Source organism: Paroedura picta, chromosome 1, assembly GCF_049243985.1.
Source record: "Paroedura picta isolate Pp20150507F chromosome 1, Ppicta_v3.0, whole genome shotgun sequence".
NCBI lineage: Eukaryota > Metazoa > Chordata > Lepidosauria > Squamata > Gekkonidae > Paroedura > Paroedura picta.
In genome coordinates this window covers 25,278,301-25,296,949 of record NC_135369.1, presented here as the reverse complement: position 1 = coordinate 25,296,949, position 18,649 = coordinate 25,278,301, and the positions used below count along the sequence as shown (strand labels likewise).

Sequence of the window (18,649 nt, the reverse complement as noted above, 5' to 3'; positions counted from 1 at the left end):
TGCTGGGAGCGATTGAGGGCAAAAGAAGGAGACGACAGAGAATGAGGTGGCTGGATGGACCCACTGAAGCAGTCGGTGACGGTCAAAAGAGTTATATGGGAAGAATTATGGAGTGGGACCAAATTTGTAAATTGTGGAAATACAAACTATTATTCTAGATCACAAGTCTAGAAATGAAGAGAAGCAGCTAATTTTTTTAATGCTTCACTTGGTATCCCATTATGAAGACAAAAGTGAAATTAAACTACTCAGCCTTTCAGATGAAAGGATGCTATATTTCACTGCCAACTCTGCCTTTAATCAAGCTTAAAATTATCACCGGGACTTTGACATACATACTTTAGTGCACTTCTTGCACATACAAAAGGTCCTGATAAGACACTGAATCAGAGGGTGTGTAAATAGTTTTAAGTTTTCCTCTGGGGACCTAAAATTAAACACACAAGAATCTGTTACAAGTGCTTTATTTTACTGCAGAAAAAAAAAAGAGTGTCAAATATTAAAGGACAAAAATCACAGGTTAATATCAATATAAGGGGAGGATTCCACAGGAGGGGCCAGATTCAGAATAGTATGAAGCATGACAATGACTTCTCATAGTAAAAAAGGACTGATTATTCATTTTCAAAAATAAGCCTATTCTGAGGGGAGGGGGAGAGCTATAAAATGAGCTAAGGGACAGGACAGTGGCTCGAGCCAGGCTCTGGAAATAAAAGATCCACCCACCCACCCACACTCTACCCACACAACCCTGCCTGAGCTTGCGAGAGCAGGTCCAGGCACAAGTAAAGGACCAGCAAAAAAACAGTCACCTGTCCAGACAGGAAGGTGCAAGTGACAGCCAAAGGAACACCTTCCCCACTCCAAGCAACTCCCCAGAAAGTAAAAACAAACAAAATAAAGTTAATGGTCACTAAGTTTTGAAGAGAGACAAGACATCATGCTAAACACAAATCGTCACATCGTGAAGCTGGTACTGTTTTGCCGCGGACGTACCACAGGAACCCGACATCCAGCCCTCAAATAGCCTACCTGAAAAATAAAAGACATAATTCATTTCAAGGCTAAGATATATCTAGAGAAAGCCGTAGAGTGACTGTTTAGGAGACATCAGCACAAAGATGTTCACGTATAAATATGGGGCATGTCCATCTATACTTGTGAAAGCTGAGGTGTTGTTTGTGTGTGTATACATAGCAGTGGCGAGAAGCAAATGCTACCTTACACTACCACCTCTACATCAATGGGTCTAGGATTCAATCCAAACTCTGCTTAACCAACAGAATTTCAGGTAACTCCTAGAGCACCACACCAGCACATGACATTGTAAATTTGCACATCATAGAGACTGTCCCTGCACCCTAAAATCTTCCTATTTCCGGAGTCTAGCTCGTGTTTCACACTTTTTTGGGGGGGTTGGCTGTTCAGTCCTCACCTCAATAGAAATGATATCATAATTCTGGCTCCCCCCTCTTCCTGTCAAGATTGATGTCTTGCAATTTCTTGTCACAAACATACAACTCAGGTGGGTCTGGAACAGTTTAAAACCACTGTTCCAATTCACAGTTTGAGAGCCATGTGCACTACTGCCATAATCTCTCAAGAAGCGTCTTGTTTCCATAAAAACAAAGTAACAGCTCAAAGGTACTCTTTTTCAATTAAAAAAACAGAATATTTTTATTAAACAAAGTAAGCACTGTGAGGCCAGAGCTGGCCCATTTATGGGAAGTTCTCTGGAGATTGTTTCCATAGACGATCTCTATGTGTCCTGAAAAGTAAGCAAACAGTTAAAGTTCCACACGTTGCAGCTGACAAGGCTGAAGTCTGTGGCAGCCAATTCCCATCTGGCAATGCTACTTATGTTCACAGCCTCTGAAGTGCAACAAAAGGCCAGTGATTGGCACTGTCTTCCTAGACAGATGGAATCTTCTAAATGCAAACCATGTGCTTTGTTATTGAGTTATGGCCCTTTTTAGCAGCAGTGGCCCTCTCTTCATAGCCTCCTTAAATTAAAATTCAGAAGAATTTTCAGCTAAACATCTGGAAGAAATTCTTGACAGAGTGGTTCCTCAGTTGGAACAGGCTTCCTCAGGAGGTGGCGAGTTCTCCTGTGGAAGTTTTAAGCAGAGGCTAGATAGTCATCTGACATAAATGCTGAATTTTATGAACTTAGCAGATTGTGAGTGGATGGGCAAATAGTTGTGAGTTCCTGCGTTGTGCAAGGGACTGGACTAGATGACCCTGAAGGTCCCTTCCAACTCTATGATTCTATTATTCCTTCCTATTAGATTGCCCAATGACCGATTTGGATCCATTTTGGCACGCTCCTGAGACGTCTCAGGCAAGTCTACTATCACCAGGGTCAGTACAAGCCTAAATGACATGAAAGGACAGTACTTGCAGCCATTTCAGTAAGTTGGAGGCAAAAGAACACCTGATGGGACTTCAGAAGATAATACAATATGAATCAAGGAGCCTACAAGGGCCTTTGAAGTACCAGACGAATTCCAAGCTCATAAGTGTACTGATAGGGGCTCTGACGAAAAGCTCTACTTTGAATCCAGGCCAGGCTGGTTTCTGGAGATTTTTGGTAGTGGGATCACTTGGGAATGAAATTGGGATCACTGTGGGTGGGCAGGTAGTTGTGAGTTCCTGCATTGTACAGCGGGTTGGACTAGATGACCACGGAAGGTCCTTTCCAACTCTATGAGTCTATGACATGGAAGCTTACTATGTAGCCTCTTAAGACTCTCAGGGTTGCTTCTATGAGAGATATGGCGCAGGGGGAGAATGATGCCGTACAGTGATTTTAGATCACGAGTGGGGGAAAAAGTGGAGTATAAACATCCAAATGAAAATGGGAACGACGATGTACGTTTATGATGCGGCTCTGTTCAGAATCCTATGCGTAACTCTGGTTCTGCCTTCACTAAAAGAGTATTGTGGAAGTGGAAAGAACACAGAAAAGGACAATTAAACTGACTGAAGAGTTTGAGCATCTTCATTGTACTAAATACCCAAAAATGTTTTGGGGTGGGAGGGAAAAGGATTGACAGGGCATGGGGAAGAAATTTCTGAAATTACCAACACTGTGAATATTTTTAACCATCTTACATCACTAAATGTTGAAGTCACTCACTAGAATTAACCAGCAGTGAGTGCAGGTTAAACAAGTCAAAGGCCAGCATTTCTTTGCAGAGTATACCACTAACATGGAATCTGTAGCGACAAGATGTCAGAGACTTTAAAAAGGGATGAGGCAATTCTTGGAGGGGGAGTTTCAGCAGACTTTTAGCCAAGACTGCTCACTGGAAATTGTCATAGTGTCCCTGGGTGTACCGACACCGACTGGGAAGGGCTGTTGCCTTGCTGTCATGTTGAACACCTTCCCAGAACCATACAACTAATGTATAGCATTGTGTTTCCATCTGACAGGATGGATCTCAACATCATCATAAGCAATATTTATGTAATAAAGAGAAAACTACACCCTAAACAGACAGCCCTCTTTGGAAGTTCAGAGGTCTTCTGTGGATAAACAACTCTACACACTAAGAGCTTGAAGAGCCTGAGGGTCCTGCCTATATGCATTAGGCCTTGTTTCTAATTCCACAGTGATATTACTCAATCCCAGATTTAACCATACATGTTTAGGTCTGTACGCAGAGGCTGGCAAAGGAAAAACTGACAGCCTTATAAACAAAGAGGAAGGCTAATGGTGACCTAAGGGGAAGTAGAGGCACCTGGAAAGGGGATGGTTGACAAGATTAGTCTAGGAACAGGCCTTTAAATGTACCTGGAGGGAGCCTAGTTTCCCCTTGGGTGAAATCTTCAAAGTATCCACTACCTAGGAACACAGGCTGTTAAGAGTCTTCTTTCTTGTTTGGCTGACACGGGTTGAGGCCACTCCTTTCACCAAGCAGCAGAGCTTTCTCAAGATGTTGTAAAACCTACATGTCTGCTGCTGCTCAGCTTTGACATCCAGTGACTGGCAAATACTAGGTGTTCAAGCACACAAAGCAGTCCACTTCCCCATCTCTCACCAGCCACACTAACACTCCATCCCCCTCTTCCAAGCTACACGAGAAAAAACGCTCTCACCTCCAGAATCAAAACGCAGTGTACCGCAACCTTTCCGCGTACGCATCCCGCCCGAACCGCTGGACATCGTAGAGAGAGGATCGCGGGACGGGAGACAGCTGAACACGCTCGTATCCATACACGTCTCCAACGGTGGAAGCCGTAGCTGCCGAGCGACGCAGGGGACTTCTATCCCGGGCATAAAAGGAGGAAGACGCAGCTGCAGCAGCGGCAGCTACCGCTGCTGCAGTTCCCGAGGCAGGCAGCAAGGCCCTGTCGTAAGGGTCTAAAGTGGTAGAAAGGCGGTTGGCCATGGCTGCGGCCGCTGTGGCTTGTGCTTGTGAGTACTGGGCGTACTGGGAATACTGGACCATGGTGTGCTCCGCATATGTGTCGTATGCAGAAGCCCCGTACGCGGCGGACCTCGCGCGATACCGTTTATAGTAGTCCACCATTCCATAGGGGTCATCGTAATACATGGCATCCCCATAGCCCGCGGGGTAAGGGGTGCGCACTGCTCCGTATTGCTCGCTATAAGTTTCGGTCAGCTCGGGCACTTGCCCCGTGCGATCTACCGGGCACTCTTTAGACCAGTGACCCTCCTTCCCACACCGGTAGCAGCCACTCTTGTCTCCCATCCCGGGCGCAGTCCTGAGCCGGCTGGTGGACAACTGCACGCGCATTCGTTTGCCTTGGAAGAAACAGACGCAAGAAGGGCAGCTATAAAGATTGGTTAAAAACAGTTCAAAGCAAAAGCACAGCAGGTCAAGAATTAAAAATGAAAATGGGAACAACTAACCTGCCCACCCACCCATGCTTACCATGTAAGAGCAAATCAAATCACCTCTGGGCCAGAATGTTCCCAAGAGCAGGAGTGTGGTTTCCCATCTCTTCTGGCTTGTCATGGTCATTAAATTGCTTAGGAAGCAAAGCAGGTGATTCTAGCAACCGATTACTAGAGGTGGGGAAAAGCTAAGTCCCTGCCTGCCTGTGATAGTGCAAGATTTCATTCAGCCCCTGAAGCTGTGATACTAACCATTACAGCTGGAAGTTTAGTATCCTGCCAGAACTAGTTATGGAGGCTGATTTACTACATGGGATGGTTTTTGGCTTCCAGTGTGCTACTCAAAACACCCACAACATTCCAGAAAATTACAACTATTTTGTAAAAAACAGGTAATACAACCACTATGATAGTAGACAAAAGTTTAGAGATGAAGACACTGTATGTTGAAGGTTCTCAAACTAGCGCAGAGTCTAATCCTTCCCATGGACCTCAATACTCTTGACTTATTTCTCTTACTACTCTGTAGTTCTCTTACTGATCAAGCCCAGTCCAATGACTTAAAAGATGGTTATCTGCTATGGAAGTTGGAACAAATAGACATCTCAGGATTTGGCTTCCTAGGCTATTGGGATGCATTCAATTCTTGCTTATTGTCCCAGCTTTATTCTACCACGCAATTCACACTTAACCAAGGGAAATTTTTCAACCCCCTATATGAGCAGAACTATTAAATGGAAAATCCCCACGGTGGGCCTGTACAGAAAGACAGGCTGATGGGTGAAAAGAATACTGCTGATGCATCTCCAAAGATGTAAAGTTTAGAAGATCACCCAGTCCCTGAGATGGCAGCTAAAATAATATGCATATGAATTCCAAATACGTGGGTGCCTGAATTGTTCCAAGGTTCTGCATCTTTTGTCTCACTGCTATGGATCTTGCACTTCACAAGGTTTAACACGTCCTGCTTCAAGGGGTGACCCATCAGGGCAAGCAGACTGACCTATCCACCCCCGCCCCAGTTTAGGGACTGATTAGCCAAAAACCTTTATTTCAGCAAGTAGTTTTACATTCAGCTGATGTGTCATGTGCTTGAAACCCCCTACATTTTTAGCCTCAAGCAAGTGCCCTTCCGCCTCTCCATTACTCACCCTCTGCCGATCCTGTCCAGAAGCATGGCAAGCTCAACAAACCTCACTGTTCTGACCAGATGACAGACAGGAAGACAACCTTCTTGACACTAAGGTTTCTAGGCATGGCTCAGAAGCTATCTTTGCTCCTGGGCAGCAACCCCCTAGAGAACTCAAAGGGGAAGCAGGCTTTCAGCAGAGCATTCGGTTCAACCTCCCATATCCTCCTCCTCCCCACCCAAATGCTTTCATCCAGTGGTTTAGGATGAACTCAAGATTTTGTACTGCAGGTGCTCCCCCATCTGGCACTACAGGAATTAAGAGGCACACTGGGTTGTTTTGTACCATGGCTATTAGGCTGAAGTTCCTCATATCCCTGTTACTTAGTTCTCATACTACTAATGAAGTTTGTCCTCTATCATACTTTCAACCTACGCGGGAAGACCAATTGTTGTGCCTTTAAAAAGTGCACAGAGGACGCATGTCTAGAAGTGCTGCTTTTCTAATCCCTACAGAAAAAACTATGCCTACAAAAATTCCTATACCTATAAAGTGCACCTTTACGTCTTATCACCTGGCATACACACATCCCTGGCTGGCAAATGATGGATCAAGAACTCCCTGCAGGGAAGTTGCTTAACATGCTTGCTTGAAAAACATTTGTTTTTCTTTGGGGGAGGGAGATTTTTGGGAGATGGATGCTGAAGGCAGCAGTCCTTAATGCCCCATCTCCCACCTTAACAGGAGCAGACTAAGATGTATGTCTATCTCTTTCTCCATACACGTAATTAAATTCTCTACAAAAACTTGTCAAGTCCTCAAGGCAAGCTTTACTTCCTTGCTTATACAGCTTAACAATGCTACTCTCTAGGGAGTCCAGCAGTAACTGTTATTGGTTCAGCACTCCTTAAGAAGTCTGACTGATGTGCTGCTGGGAGAGAAACATACCCACGGTGTTAAGTAACAGCAGCCAGGTACTGGCTATACAGCACTGTTATCCCATAATTCAAAACCATGTACATTCAACTCTGCATCCGATACATTATACCTCCACACACACACACAGACATATGAGTGCTGCCTAGAGCACTCACCAAGATGGAGTATGCATTCAGCCAAAACCTACATGTTCTAAGATGCTCATCAATGGAAAAACAGGATAAGACGTGGCTTGGGTTATTGGCAGAAGATATAATGATCCATTTTAGTTTTCAGCTCACCTCAACAAAACATAGGCCCCTCCGTCCTCATGATTCTAACCATCAAGACAAGCTTTTGTGCAAATTCATAATTATGACCCTCTAACTTCTGATGGTGAGCCTCTATCGAGAGACTTTCACAAAATTTCACACAGAGGGTACCAACTTTGGTCAATGGTACTGAAAGGTTCATTTCCAATATTTGCACTTGAAATTTTTAAAATACCATTAAACACCCAATCTATCAAGTTGGCGTTTTACCTTACAATATAGCCTGTACTCCTTAGATATCTCAAACACACACACAAGCACGCACAAATGGGGGGAGGGGAAGAAAAAATATTAAAGTACGTTAAGTTAAAAATTAGCTCCTCCCTGCCTGTAGGCTGTCTCTAGCAAGTGCCAGACCTGCTGTGATGAACTGAATAAATAAGATGTTCTAAGTGCTTAAAAGGAAACTGTTAGCAGAGAGAACACTAACAGTGTAGCTTCTGCACGAGAACTAAAAGGTGAGCTTCACCAAAACCTCACACAAAGCCTTAGGGTGGGTGAAATTCTGCTAGTAAATGAGTGGTGTGTGAGGGAGGAGAGTGTATCACAGCGACTGAAAGGTAGAGGCAGATATACTGCACCTAGAAATGGTGGCTGATGAGAGGGGTCAAGTAGAACATACCTGAGTGAAGGTTAGAGAACAGTGGCAAAGGAATAGAAATAAGAGATTTTTATTTTTGATTTATATCCCGCTTTTCACTACCTGAAGGGTGTCCCAAAGCAGCTTACAAATGCCTTTTCCTTCCTCTCACCACAACAGATACCCCTATGAGGGATATGAGGCTGAGATAACTGCACTGTGAGAACAGCTCTGAGAAACCTGTGACTAGACCTAGGTCACCCAGCTGGCTGCATGGGAAGGAGAGGGGAATCAAACCTGGCTCTCCAGATTAAAGGAACTTCTTGTTTGTAGAAGAAGACCAGTAAGGGGATTTGGGGACAGAATGCTTACTGCTAATATGTTTGCCTGCATTACACAAATCCAAAAAGGAAAGCAGGTACATCTGAGAACAAATAGACTGTGGACTCTTGAACATAAGCATTTCTTTCTTCTCTGCTGCACAAAAATGGATGCAAAGAAAACCTAATGTATTTTCTTAACAGTTTGTATCCAGAGCAAGGCAAGTTTACTTTACAATAGTGCTTACCTGAACATTTATCTTTAAGGACACTGTTTAAGTCTGGACCTCTCTTAAAAACTGTTGCACTCATAAGTATGTCCCAAACTATCAGAATTGTAAATCTATATTACCTAATTTTTGAGAAACTGTATTAAAGGAGATTTTATCACATAAGGAGCTTTTGTTTATCAGTCTAAACTGTCCTTTCCAAGATGGTAACATTTCTCTTCTGAAGTTTTAAGCATTATCAATTAATCAAATAACTGGTTAGAAGCTAGACTAACCAAAGATTAAAATACAGTCTAAGATTCCTGTTGAAAAGACCGAAACGTTTGACTGCCTCAGTAAAGCAAGTGGCCAACACACACACATTTGTACATCTTGCTGTCAGCTAGACCCCTATCCCACCTTGAAACTCTGTGTTGTCAAGACCCCTGATGGCCTCAACAGCGTCCTCTGCTCGCTCCATGTGCACAAAGGCATAATCCTTGACAATGTCGCACTCAAGAACAGGGCCATACTCCTCAAACTTGGTCCGCAGCTCCAGGTTGGTGCAACTGGTACTGATGTTGCCTACGTGAAGCTTCGTGGAGGTTTTGCTCTTGTTCTTACTGGCCTCCACGTTGATGCAGACTCCGTGCAACTTGTAGTGGTGCAGGTTGCGGATGGCATCCTCGGCTGCCGTCTTGTCCTCAATATGCACAAAGCCGTAGTTCTTGATGATGTCACATTCCAGGACCCGTCCATACTGCTCAAAAAGAGAACGAATCTCTTGCTCTGTGGCCTCCCGGGGAAGGTTGCCTATAAAGAGTTTCACCATGGTGGTGGCTAGAGCTTGGGGGGGGGAGGGGGAGAAGAGAAGTGTTAGACTACATTCTTATGAAGAACAAAAAACAAAACAAAACAGTGAATTGTCAGAGGCTTTCATGGCCAGAGTCAACTTTCTGTGGTGGGGTTTCTGGGTTGTATGGCTGTGGTCTGGTAGTTTTAATCCCACCCTCGGCCTGCCATCTTGCAACGGCTAACAACAATTAAAACATACAATAAAATCGCATAAAATATAAAACTAGTATAATGCACAGAATACTGGCCCCTATACACACCACACTTTGGAACAAAGAAATTCCCATTCTCATAGAATCATAGAGTTGGAAGTGACCTCATGGGTCATTTAGTCCAATCCCCTGCACTATGCAGGACACTCACAACCCCATCGCTCATCCGCTGTAACCTGCCACCCTCCCCATGAGCCTTCACAGAATCAGACTCTCTGTCAGATGGCTATCCAGACTCTGTTAAAAAATGTCCAAAGATGGAGAACCCACCACCTCCTGAGGAAGCCTGTTCCACTGAGAAATCGCTCTGTCAGGAACTTCTTCTGGATGTTTAGATGGAATTTCTTTTGAATTAATGTCATCCCATTGGTTTTTGTCCATCCCTCCGGGGCAAGAGAGAACAACTCTGCTCCATCCTCTACATCGGTGGTCCCCAACCACCGGGCCGCGGCTCCCTCTCGCCGCCCTCCCAGGCCGCAAGCTTCTTTTTGCAGGAGGGGGGAGAGGGTAGTGTGGCCACATGCACAAACGCGACCACATGCATGCTTGGCAGTTACGCGCATGCGAGAAACTGTCACGCATGCGCAGCTCGACCACAAATGCGCAGCCGCCGGATTGTCCTCCCACACCCACCGGTCCACAGCCTAAAAAAGGTTGCGGACCGCTGCTCTACATGGCAGCCTTTTAAATACTTAAAGATGGCTATCAGATCCCCTCTCAGTCATCTCCTCTCCAGGCTAAACAGACCAAGCTCCCCCAAACTTTCCTCATATACCTTGGCCTCCAAACCCCTCACCATCTTTGTTGCCCTCCTTTGGACACGCTCCAGCATGATTACATCCTTCTTCAACTGCGGTGCCCAAAACTGAATCCTGCCATGTCCTACCTCTGGCAAAAACATCAGGGACTAAAACTAACAGACCACAGCCACACAGCCCAGAAAACCCACAACAGCCAACAACAACAACAAAAACACATTTTGAAGTAACACAAGCTACACATTTCTGAAAATAAATAAATAAGGGTGCTTCAGTTAAAAGAAGTAATCCTTAGCTGGAGATCACACATTGAATTTCATAGAGACCAGAAATTCAACCCAGCATTTGCCACATCCAAAGATGCAAGATCTGTTTGCTGTATGACCTAAAAGCCCATGTACATGAAGATATGGTCACTGCTTGTTTATTTGTTAACACTAGACTACTCAGTAGTGGTAGATAAAATCATTTATTAAACAACTGTTTTCTACACTGGCTCCAATATTAGTAATTATTATGGGGAAGTTAAGTTACATTTAGATTTTTTTTGTTGTGCAAAGGGCAAGCAGGGTCATATTACATTAACTTATATAGTATACTATCATACCTTCCACAGAAACAAGAGTGTACCCATTTTAGGAATATGGTTTCAGCAACAATAACTAGAAAGTATGGTCATTTAAATGCAACACCCTGGTCTCTGACCTCTCTCATTATTCCTTACACAATTCCATTTTAATTCTTTACAGGAGAATCCCACTTGAAAGACTTATGATGGGATTCACACTAAACCTGTTTCCCTACTTCAGCTTCTCTCTTCTCCAGCCAGTAGTTCCAAATTTATTTCCTTTCCACGTATTTGAAGATGGGAGCTCTGACTCATGAAAGCACATAGTGAAATAAATTTCAGGCATCATTGGCCTTTGTATTTTGCTGGAACAGGCTAGCATGTCTCCTCCACCACCATTTTCAAGGAAGATCCCACAGACGTTTAAGAAAATTCGTGGTTTGGGCCCCGCATACCCTGAGAGGCTGCCTCTCAAATACTTCCCAGAAAAGTGCTATGTTCAGCTGATTCCAACAGGCTGGTGGTCCCCGGCCCAAGGGAGGTGCACCTGGCCTCCGCCAGGGCCTTTTAGGTCCTGGCTCCTACCTGGTGGAATGAGCTCCCAGTGGAGACATGGACCCTTTTGGAGCTTACTCAGTTCTGCAGGCTCTGCAAACTGAGCTCTTCCACCAGGCATTTGGTTGAGGCCCAGCTACTAATAACATCCAAGAACCCCCTTCCCCCATCATAACACTTGCATCCATGTTATTTTAAATGGTGTACACTGATTGCGGGGCCAAGAGGGCCGGTCTTCTAAATACATTGAATTCTAAAAATACTTTATTCCACTCGCCTCCCATATCCCCAGGCTTAATCCTTTATTCACACCCCCCCCCCCGACCAAACACACAAATCACACCAACCGGCACTTTACTGGCCCAACTCTGTCTCTTGAACTGCAACTGAGAAATCTAAAACACCATGTCCCCACCACCGCCACCATTTTATGTCTACAATAAGACCATTTATGCACTGGAGGTTTCATGCTGGGCTGCAGGCTGGAGTCTTAGTTGTGGCAGGTTGCCCCACATCTTCCTGCACCCACATGGGGGAGCATTTGGCCTGGTGTACCTCATCCGCCCCCAATCTGTGCTCCTGCACGGGAGCTGGGGCAATGAAGTTCCCAGTGCATAAACAGTGCATAAACAGTGCATAACAGGAACAATTTCGCCTGCAGCATTTCAGCACCACAGATACTCTACGTCTACAGCGAAGTGCCGGGCTTTACACACTGCAAGGCCCAGTATTAAAAAACGCATCTCGAAGAAGGCTCTTTTATGGTGCCATCGAAAGAACGAGGCGAACGGAGGCACGCCTGTTTTACTGAATTGCTACGCGGGCGAGTTTAGGGCGTTTCCATGGCGGCTGCGTACGTGAGGCTTCCTCCCCCCCCCCCCCAGCCGGCGGATTAAGCGGCTCCGCCATTCGTTTCTCTCCCGCTCCTGGGGATGGGCGTTTCCACGCTCCCGGGAGGCAAAGGGCTCCCTTAGGGCTGACCACCCTGCAAAATGCGTTCCCTGGCACCATAGTGGCCCAGGAGGGGCCCGAGGCACTCAGGCACGCCGCCAGGCCCCGCTCCCCTTGGAATGGCTGGGGTGGGATTTCCCTTCCTTCCCTCCGAGGCGCCTCTTTCTCCACCAGCCGCCGCTCTTCTGCAAGGCCTCTTCGAAGAGCGAGCCCCAAACACGGCTTAACTCGCCACCCCAAAGCAGAGAACGGCACCTTCCGCCAGTCACTCACCGCCCCGGCCCCTCTCCGCAACAGCCAACGACACAAAATGGCGGCACGAGCAACGGAAAAGGTTCTCCGCCCTCCCCGCGCCATTCGACCCGCCCTCACGCCAGAGCGCCGCCGCCTCATTGGTTCCAAAGGGTCTCTCCCGCCCGGTGTATGGACAGCGGCTGGAATCCCTGGGCGTGTATAGCCAATAGGAACTCGTTTCAGCAGAAGGTGGTGGGTTGGTCCCATGTGGTGAAGAAAAGAACGAAATTCTCGCCAATGAGGATTAAGCCCACGCCGCCTTGTAGACTAGTCCCGCCTCTTTTTGTTTTGTCACCGATCTCTCCATTGTGACGTTCGTCGGTGGGGCCGTACTATTCTTTGAGCGGACAGGGAGGATCGCTGAAGGACAATAGGTTGTTCCACGTGTTTGGGGCCAGAGTGACCGGAGATATACTCACGGGTGGGGGAATGGATTTCAGTATTGGAGGGGAAGTACCTTTTTTTAAACACCTTATTAAAATAATATTAATATTAAAATTATTAAAAATTAGTATTTTCAAGCCTCCAGTGGGGAAGGTCCTGTGGCTAATGTCTTAAGAAAACGGTAGCCCAACTCCAGGTGGTGCCTGGAGGGGTCCTGGAATTACAGTTGAGGGACTGCATTTGGCTACCAGTCGAATTCCAGATCAGACTTAAGGTCTTGGTAATTACCTTCAAGGCTATATGTCAGGGGTAGTCAAACTGCGGCCCTCCAGATGTCCATGGCAGGGACACATGGGAATTGTAGTCCATGGACATCTGGAGGGCCACAGTTTGACTACCCCTGCTATATGTGGTCTGGGTCCAGTGTACTGGAAGGACCGCCTCTCTGCCTTTGCCCCTCGAAGAGCTCTGTGCTTCGCCACCTCCAGCCGGCTAAGCCCCCTTGGCTTCAACCAGGGCCAGGGCCTTCTCTGTCCTGGCCCCCACCTGGTGGAATGAGCTCCTGGAGGAGATCAGGGCCCTAACAGAGCTGAATTTGTTCCGCAGGGCTTGCAAGAGGGAACTCTTCTGCCATGCATTCCATTGAGGCTGACAGGAATCAGTAACATCTGTTGGGCCCCCGAACCTCTCCTCCAAGAACCCGTACACCTGAACTATGGACCTATTTGAACTGTTATGAATTAGACTTACTTTCAGTTATAGCTGCTATTGTTTTTGTCATATAAGTGGACTATATGTTACGTTATGAAGAAACAACATTCCATGCGTTGTTTATGTTCCATGTGAACTGCCCTGAGCCTCAGGGGAGGGTGGTATACAAATTGAATGAATGAATGAATGAATGAATGAATGAATGAATGAATGACATCCTCTGGAGAGAAAAAACTGCTTTTTGGGGGGAGTGAGTGGGCTGTGCGGTATTAGGTCCCATTGAGGCTCCCCCACTAAATTAACTCTGCCCACAGGTGGCAACCCTAGGAAGGCTATGGTCAAGTGGCAGAGGGCAAACAAACTGAAGCTTTTATCTAAGGGACTGCCTCTCCCAATATATTCACTGAAGAACACTGTGTTCAGCAAATACCAACTTGTTGGTAATCCCTGGCCCTAGAGAGATCCAGCTGTCCAGAATCAGAGACAGGCCTTTTCAGTCCTGGCTCCCACCTGGTGGAATGAAATGCCTCCTCTCTGTGTTTCTCTCCCCAACCCCCAAAATATTTATTATATATTTATATACCGCCCTCCCTGAAGGCTCATTCAGTTTATAAACTCAGTTTATAATAATATAATAACTATAACATTATGCACAATAGAACATTGGGGAGAACAATATATCAATGCTTACTGATGGCTCCTTGGGTGGGCAAGTCTGCAGTGATGGTTGTAGGAGGGAGGCCAATTGGAAGGGGTGGTTCTGGTTGACCTCAACCAAATGCCTGGCAGAGAAGCTCCCTTTTGCAGGCCCTGTGGGAGTGCTTGAGTTCTCTCTGGGAGCTCATTCCACCAGGTAGGGGCCAGGATGGAGAAAGCTCTGGCTCTGGTTGAGATCAAGTGGGCTTCCTTGGGGCCAGGGATCACCAGGAAGATGGAACTGGTGGAGTGTAAGGCTCTTTGAGTTGTTTATACAGAGAGGTGATCCCTTAGGTAAAGACTGCATATAGCCTTAAAGATGATAACCAAAACCTTAAGCCTGATCCAGAATTCAACTGGAAGCCAATGCAGCTGCTGGAGGATGTGGGTGTTGCTGTGAGGACCCTGGCAGCTGCATTCTGAACTAGTTGCAGTTTCCAGATCAAGGATAAGGGCAGGCAAGCGTAGAGTGAATTGCAGATCTAGAGGTGATTGTCGTGTGGATCAGTGGTCCCCAACCTTTCTGAGGCTGGGGACCGGCAGGGCATCGGGCTGCGCCCGTGCATCGGGTCGCGCCTGCGGGCCGCACCCGCACGGACCACGGCCGCGCATCAGGCCACGCTCGCACGGACCACGCCTGCGCATCGGGCCGCGAATGCGCAGCCCGGCCCTGATTCCCTCTCCCCTTCCTCCCGCAGTAAGAAGCTTCCCGGGCCACAAGCTTGCGGCCTGGGAAGTTTTTTACTGCGGGGGGGGGCGGGGAGAGGGAGCCGCGGCCCGGCACCATGGCCTTCGCGGCCTGGCACCGGGCCGCGGGCCACAGGTTGGGGACCGCTGGTGTGGATCACAGTGGCTAGGTGTTCTCGGGCCAAGTAGGGCACTAGTAGTTTGGCTTGGCAAAGGTGGTAAAATTCCAGCTTGTGCTACCATCGTGATCTGAACCTCCATAGAGAGGGAGGCATCAAGAATCACCCCCAGGTTCCTGGTGGAGTCGGCCACTGATAGCCGTACTCAGTCAAGGTTGGCTAGCTGTTCTTCATCGCTCGGGCCTTTCCTGCCCAGCCGTAGGACTACTGTCTGTGAGGCCTCCCTCTATAGGGGATATATTTACTACTACCATGACCACTGAATTAGCCAGTTTTATTGCGGTGGCTACAGAACAAGCTGTATTATGTTTTAATAGTTTTAAATGTATATCAGTGTTGTAAACTACCCCAAGCCCATAATTGGGGAAAGATGGCCTATAAATTAAATTACAAATAAACACATGGGTTTTTTAGATTAAGATCAACTGAAACAACAAAGAATGCAAGTTTTCGAGTTCCCTAGAACTTTGCTTTAGAGTCAATTTTAAAAAGGGAAGGGGTAGATCAGACGGAGATCTAGCCTGCCCTTCCTTCTGGGAGCTCAGCAGGGCACCCTTGGTTCTCTGCTTCTCCCCTTTATCTTAACATCTCTATGAACTACACTGGCATATGGTTACATAGCAAGCTTAGGGATGGAGTGGAGGTTTGACTCACTGCTATACAACATAACGTGATGAAGAGTTCTAGAAAAGTTCAAATAAAATCACCTTGAAAATGTTTAGGGCTTACGGAGGGATTAGAGACAAAAGTGCAGACAATGTGTACCAACAGTTAGGAGCTTAGTGAACCTCCATGTGCAGAAGCAATCTACCTGACCAAAAGCTGATGTTGAGAAGGGATGGCTATCATTTGCATGCCCTGGTGCTGAGCTTGACAGTCATGTGCGATTCTCTTTCTACTAAACTTCTGTGCTGTTAAAGGCACAGGAGCTAAGCCAGGCCGAAAGGTAGCAATCCTGTTCTGAAGGGGGCTAAGAGAAGTGGCCAGGTGGCATAGAGGGAGTTTTCTCTCTTCTGACCTTGGTATATCAAAACATTGTGGAAGAACATTTCTGGGGGAGGAGGCCTCCTTTTTTGGTTCATAAGAGTGGAATAGTCAATGTGAAAAGGATCTGGGGGACTTAGACCATACGCTGAACATGAGTCAGCAGTGTGACTTGATGGCTAAAAAGTCAAATGGGATTTTGAGCTGCATTAAAATAATAGTGTCGCGATCACGCAAAGTGATGCTGCCACTTTACTCCGCTGTGGTTAGGCCTCACTTGGAGTACTATGTTCAGTTTTGGGCACCACAACTGAAGAAAGATGTAGAGAAACATGACCGTGTCCAGAGGAGGGCTACGAGTTTGGTGAGGGGTTTGGAGAACAAGTCATATGAGGAAAGGTTGAGTAAGCTTGGTTTGTTTAGCTTGGAGAGAAGACAATTAAGAGGTGATATGATAACCATCTTCAAATACTTGAAGGGCTGTCCTAGAGAAGGTGGAGCAGAGTGGTTTTGTTGCCCCAGAGGTAAGGACTCCAATGGGTTGGAATTAATTCAAAAGTATTTTTGGTTAAACATCCGGAAGAAGTTCCTGAGTTACAGCAGTTTCCCAGTGGAACAGGCTTCCTCGGAAGGTGGTGAGTTCTTTTTTTGCAAGTTTTTAAGCAGAGGCTGAATAGCCATCTGACAGAAATGCTGATTTTGTGAACTTAGGCAGATTGTGAGTGGGTGGGCAGGAAGAGATGTGCCAGTGTTTGTCTATTGTGGCCCTTCCTTGCACACCCTGGGAATTGCTAATTGCTGCTGCGGGATAGTAGGTGAATTTCCTCCAGGCCAAGCTGGATTCTGGAGATGTTTGGTGGAGGGATCATTTGGGCATGAAATTGGGGTCACCGTGGGTGGGCAAGTAGTTATGAGTGCCTGCATTGTGCAGGAGACCCTGGAGGTCCCTTCCAACTTTGATTCTGTCTGTATATTGCCTTCCTTTGCAATATTAAAGTAAACTCCAATTACGGGATTTCCAGGTAGAGTGTTCCAGTCCATTCAGTGGTCAGAACAGGGCTTTTCTAAGTTTGCAAATCACCTTTCTTCATCCAGAAGAGCTCTGCTTGATAAGCGGTACTTCCTTTGCACAGTCAGGAAAAAAGTTCATTTGGTAGTTCCCACTGCAATAGGTAGTTAGGAATAAAACAGGCCAACTACTCTTTACACAGATTTTTTTGTTTAATTTCTGTCCAAAAAAAAAAATCAGAACAGATGCCACTGCAAATACGTGAATAACGTCTCCCACAAGCACAGAGATGCCACCAGGACGCCACTGGGAACAGGGTCCTCATAGGCGTGTGCTGGGAAGGGCCTTGGTTCAAGCCAGGAGTCCTGCCTTGAAATCCCCATCCCAATTACTTCCCGCAATCCAAGCAGTGTTGGGCCACCCTGCCATTAGTGAGTCTGGCAATGAGCCAGACCTTTGCAGCCCCAGCTAGGAGCCCCCACCTAGGCACCCTCTGCATCCTTTGTAAGGGGTGGCAGGGGAGTGTTGCTATCTTGCTGCGGGGGCAGGGGGAGGGAGGAGAGAAGAGGAAAAGGGCATGGCAAGCCATCGGGGCAGCATACGATTATGAAAAAGGAAGGCACAGGTCAGAAAACCAGACTAGAAAAAGAGATGGAAGCAGGAACACAGCGGAGTGGGATGCAAAATTCAGCAGTGGAGATATTCCCACTCCTGCAGGAGCTCAGCAGGGAAAGAGCAGCTGTCAGACAGCAAGCCCCGAAAGACCAATGGAGAGAACTTTGGTCCCCACTGTCAGGCAAAGCTACGAGACTCTGGCAAAAGCTAAGACACATAATCCTCCCCTGGAAATGCCAGTTTCCTCCTAATACGGTTTTCAGAAATTAAAAAAAAAAAAGATTCCTGCCTCATCTTGTTAGAAGGACCCCTGAGTAGTGTCGTTGGAAGGACAGGCTTCGTGGAACATGAGGGTCTGCCCCCTTCAATTCCCCACCCCCTTGGGTCAGAGGCCTGTGTCTCATTGCCACACAATGCTGAAGCGGTCTTTTGAATCGGAGATCTTTTAAAGAAACAAAACGAAAGCTCAGATACATTCATGGATCAGTTGGGATCACTGAGAATGGAACCTCCATGTTTGGAGGCAGGACGTTTTCCGAGCACCAGATGACGGGCTATGTGTCTCCATCATGCTCTGCTAATAAGCTTACCTTATGGGCCATCGGGCTGGCCCAGGAAGAAGTAGAGTGTTGTATCAGAGAGACCTTGGAGTTGGCTCCTGGAGGCCCAGAGGTGCCTCAGGAAATCCAGGTCTGGCAGAAGTGGTGATAATGATAAAGTTCTTGGGTGGAATTCTCAAAGGCCCTAACTAGGAATGAGAGTGGCAGAGCTGTTTGTGAACAAGGCAGCCAGCCACACAACTGTAAAGTGGCATTTGAAGGCAGCCTTCTCCTCGTTG

General features: G+C 46.7%; 1 protein-coding gene across 3 annotated transcripts; it reads right to left on the bottom strand.

Annotated features, from left to right (window-relative positions):
- Positions 1-448: 448 nt before the first annotated feature.
- On the bottom strand, positions 449-12,664 carry RBM4B (RNA binding motif protein 4B). 3 transcript variants are annotated; one of them, XM_077329048.1, is made up of 4 exons: positions 12,526-12,664; positions 8,774-9,199; positions 4,102-4,771; positions 449-1,768 (listed from the first exon to the last, which is right to left on the bottom strand). In XM_077329048.1, exons 2-3 carry the CDS (start codon positions 9,183-9,185, stop codon positions 4,110-4,112), a joined length of 1,074 nt encoding a protein of 357 aa, XP_077185163.1. In that variant the 5' UTR covers positions 9,186-9,199; positions 12,526-12,664; the 3' UTR covers positions 449-1,768; positions 4,102-4,109. The 3 variants fall into 3 exon arrangements, with proteins under 3 accessions (XP_077185163.1, XP_077185156.1, XP_077185168.1); XM_077329041.1 differs by having other exon boundaries at positions 449-1,032; XM_077329053.1 differs by lacking the exon at positions 4,102-4,771 and having other exon boundaries at positions 449-1,032.
- Positions 12,665-18,649: the final 5,985 nt, after the last annotated feature.

Coding starts and splice junctions, on each gene's coding strand:
- RBM4B (XM_077329048.1), bottom strand. CDS start 9,185: ATGGTGAAACTCTTTATAGGCAACCTTCCCCGGGAGGCCACAGAGCAA. Junction 4,772..8,773: donor TGACAACACAGAGTTTCAAG/GTGGGATAGGGG, acceptor GTTTCTTCCAAG/GCAAACGAATGCGCGTGCAG.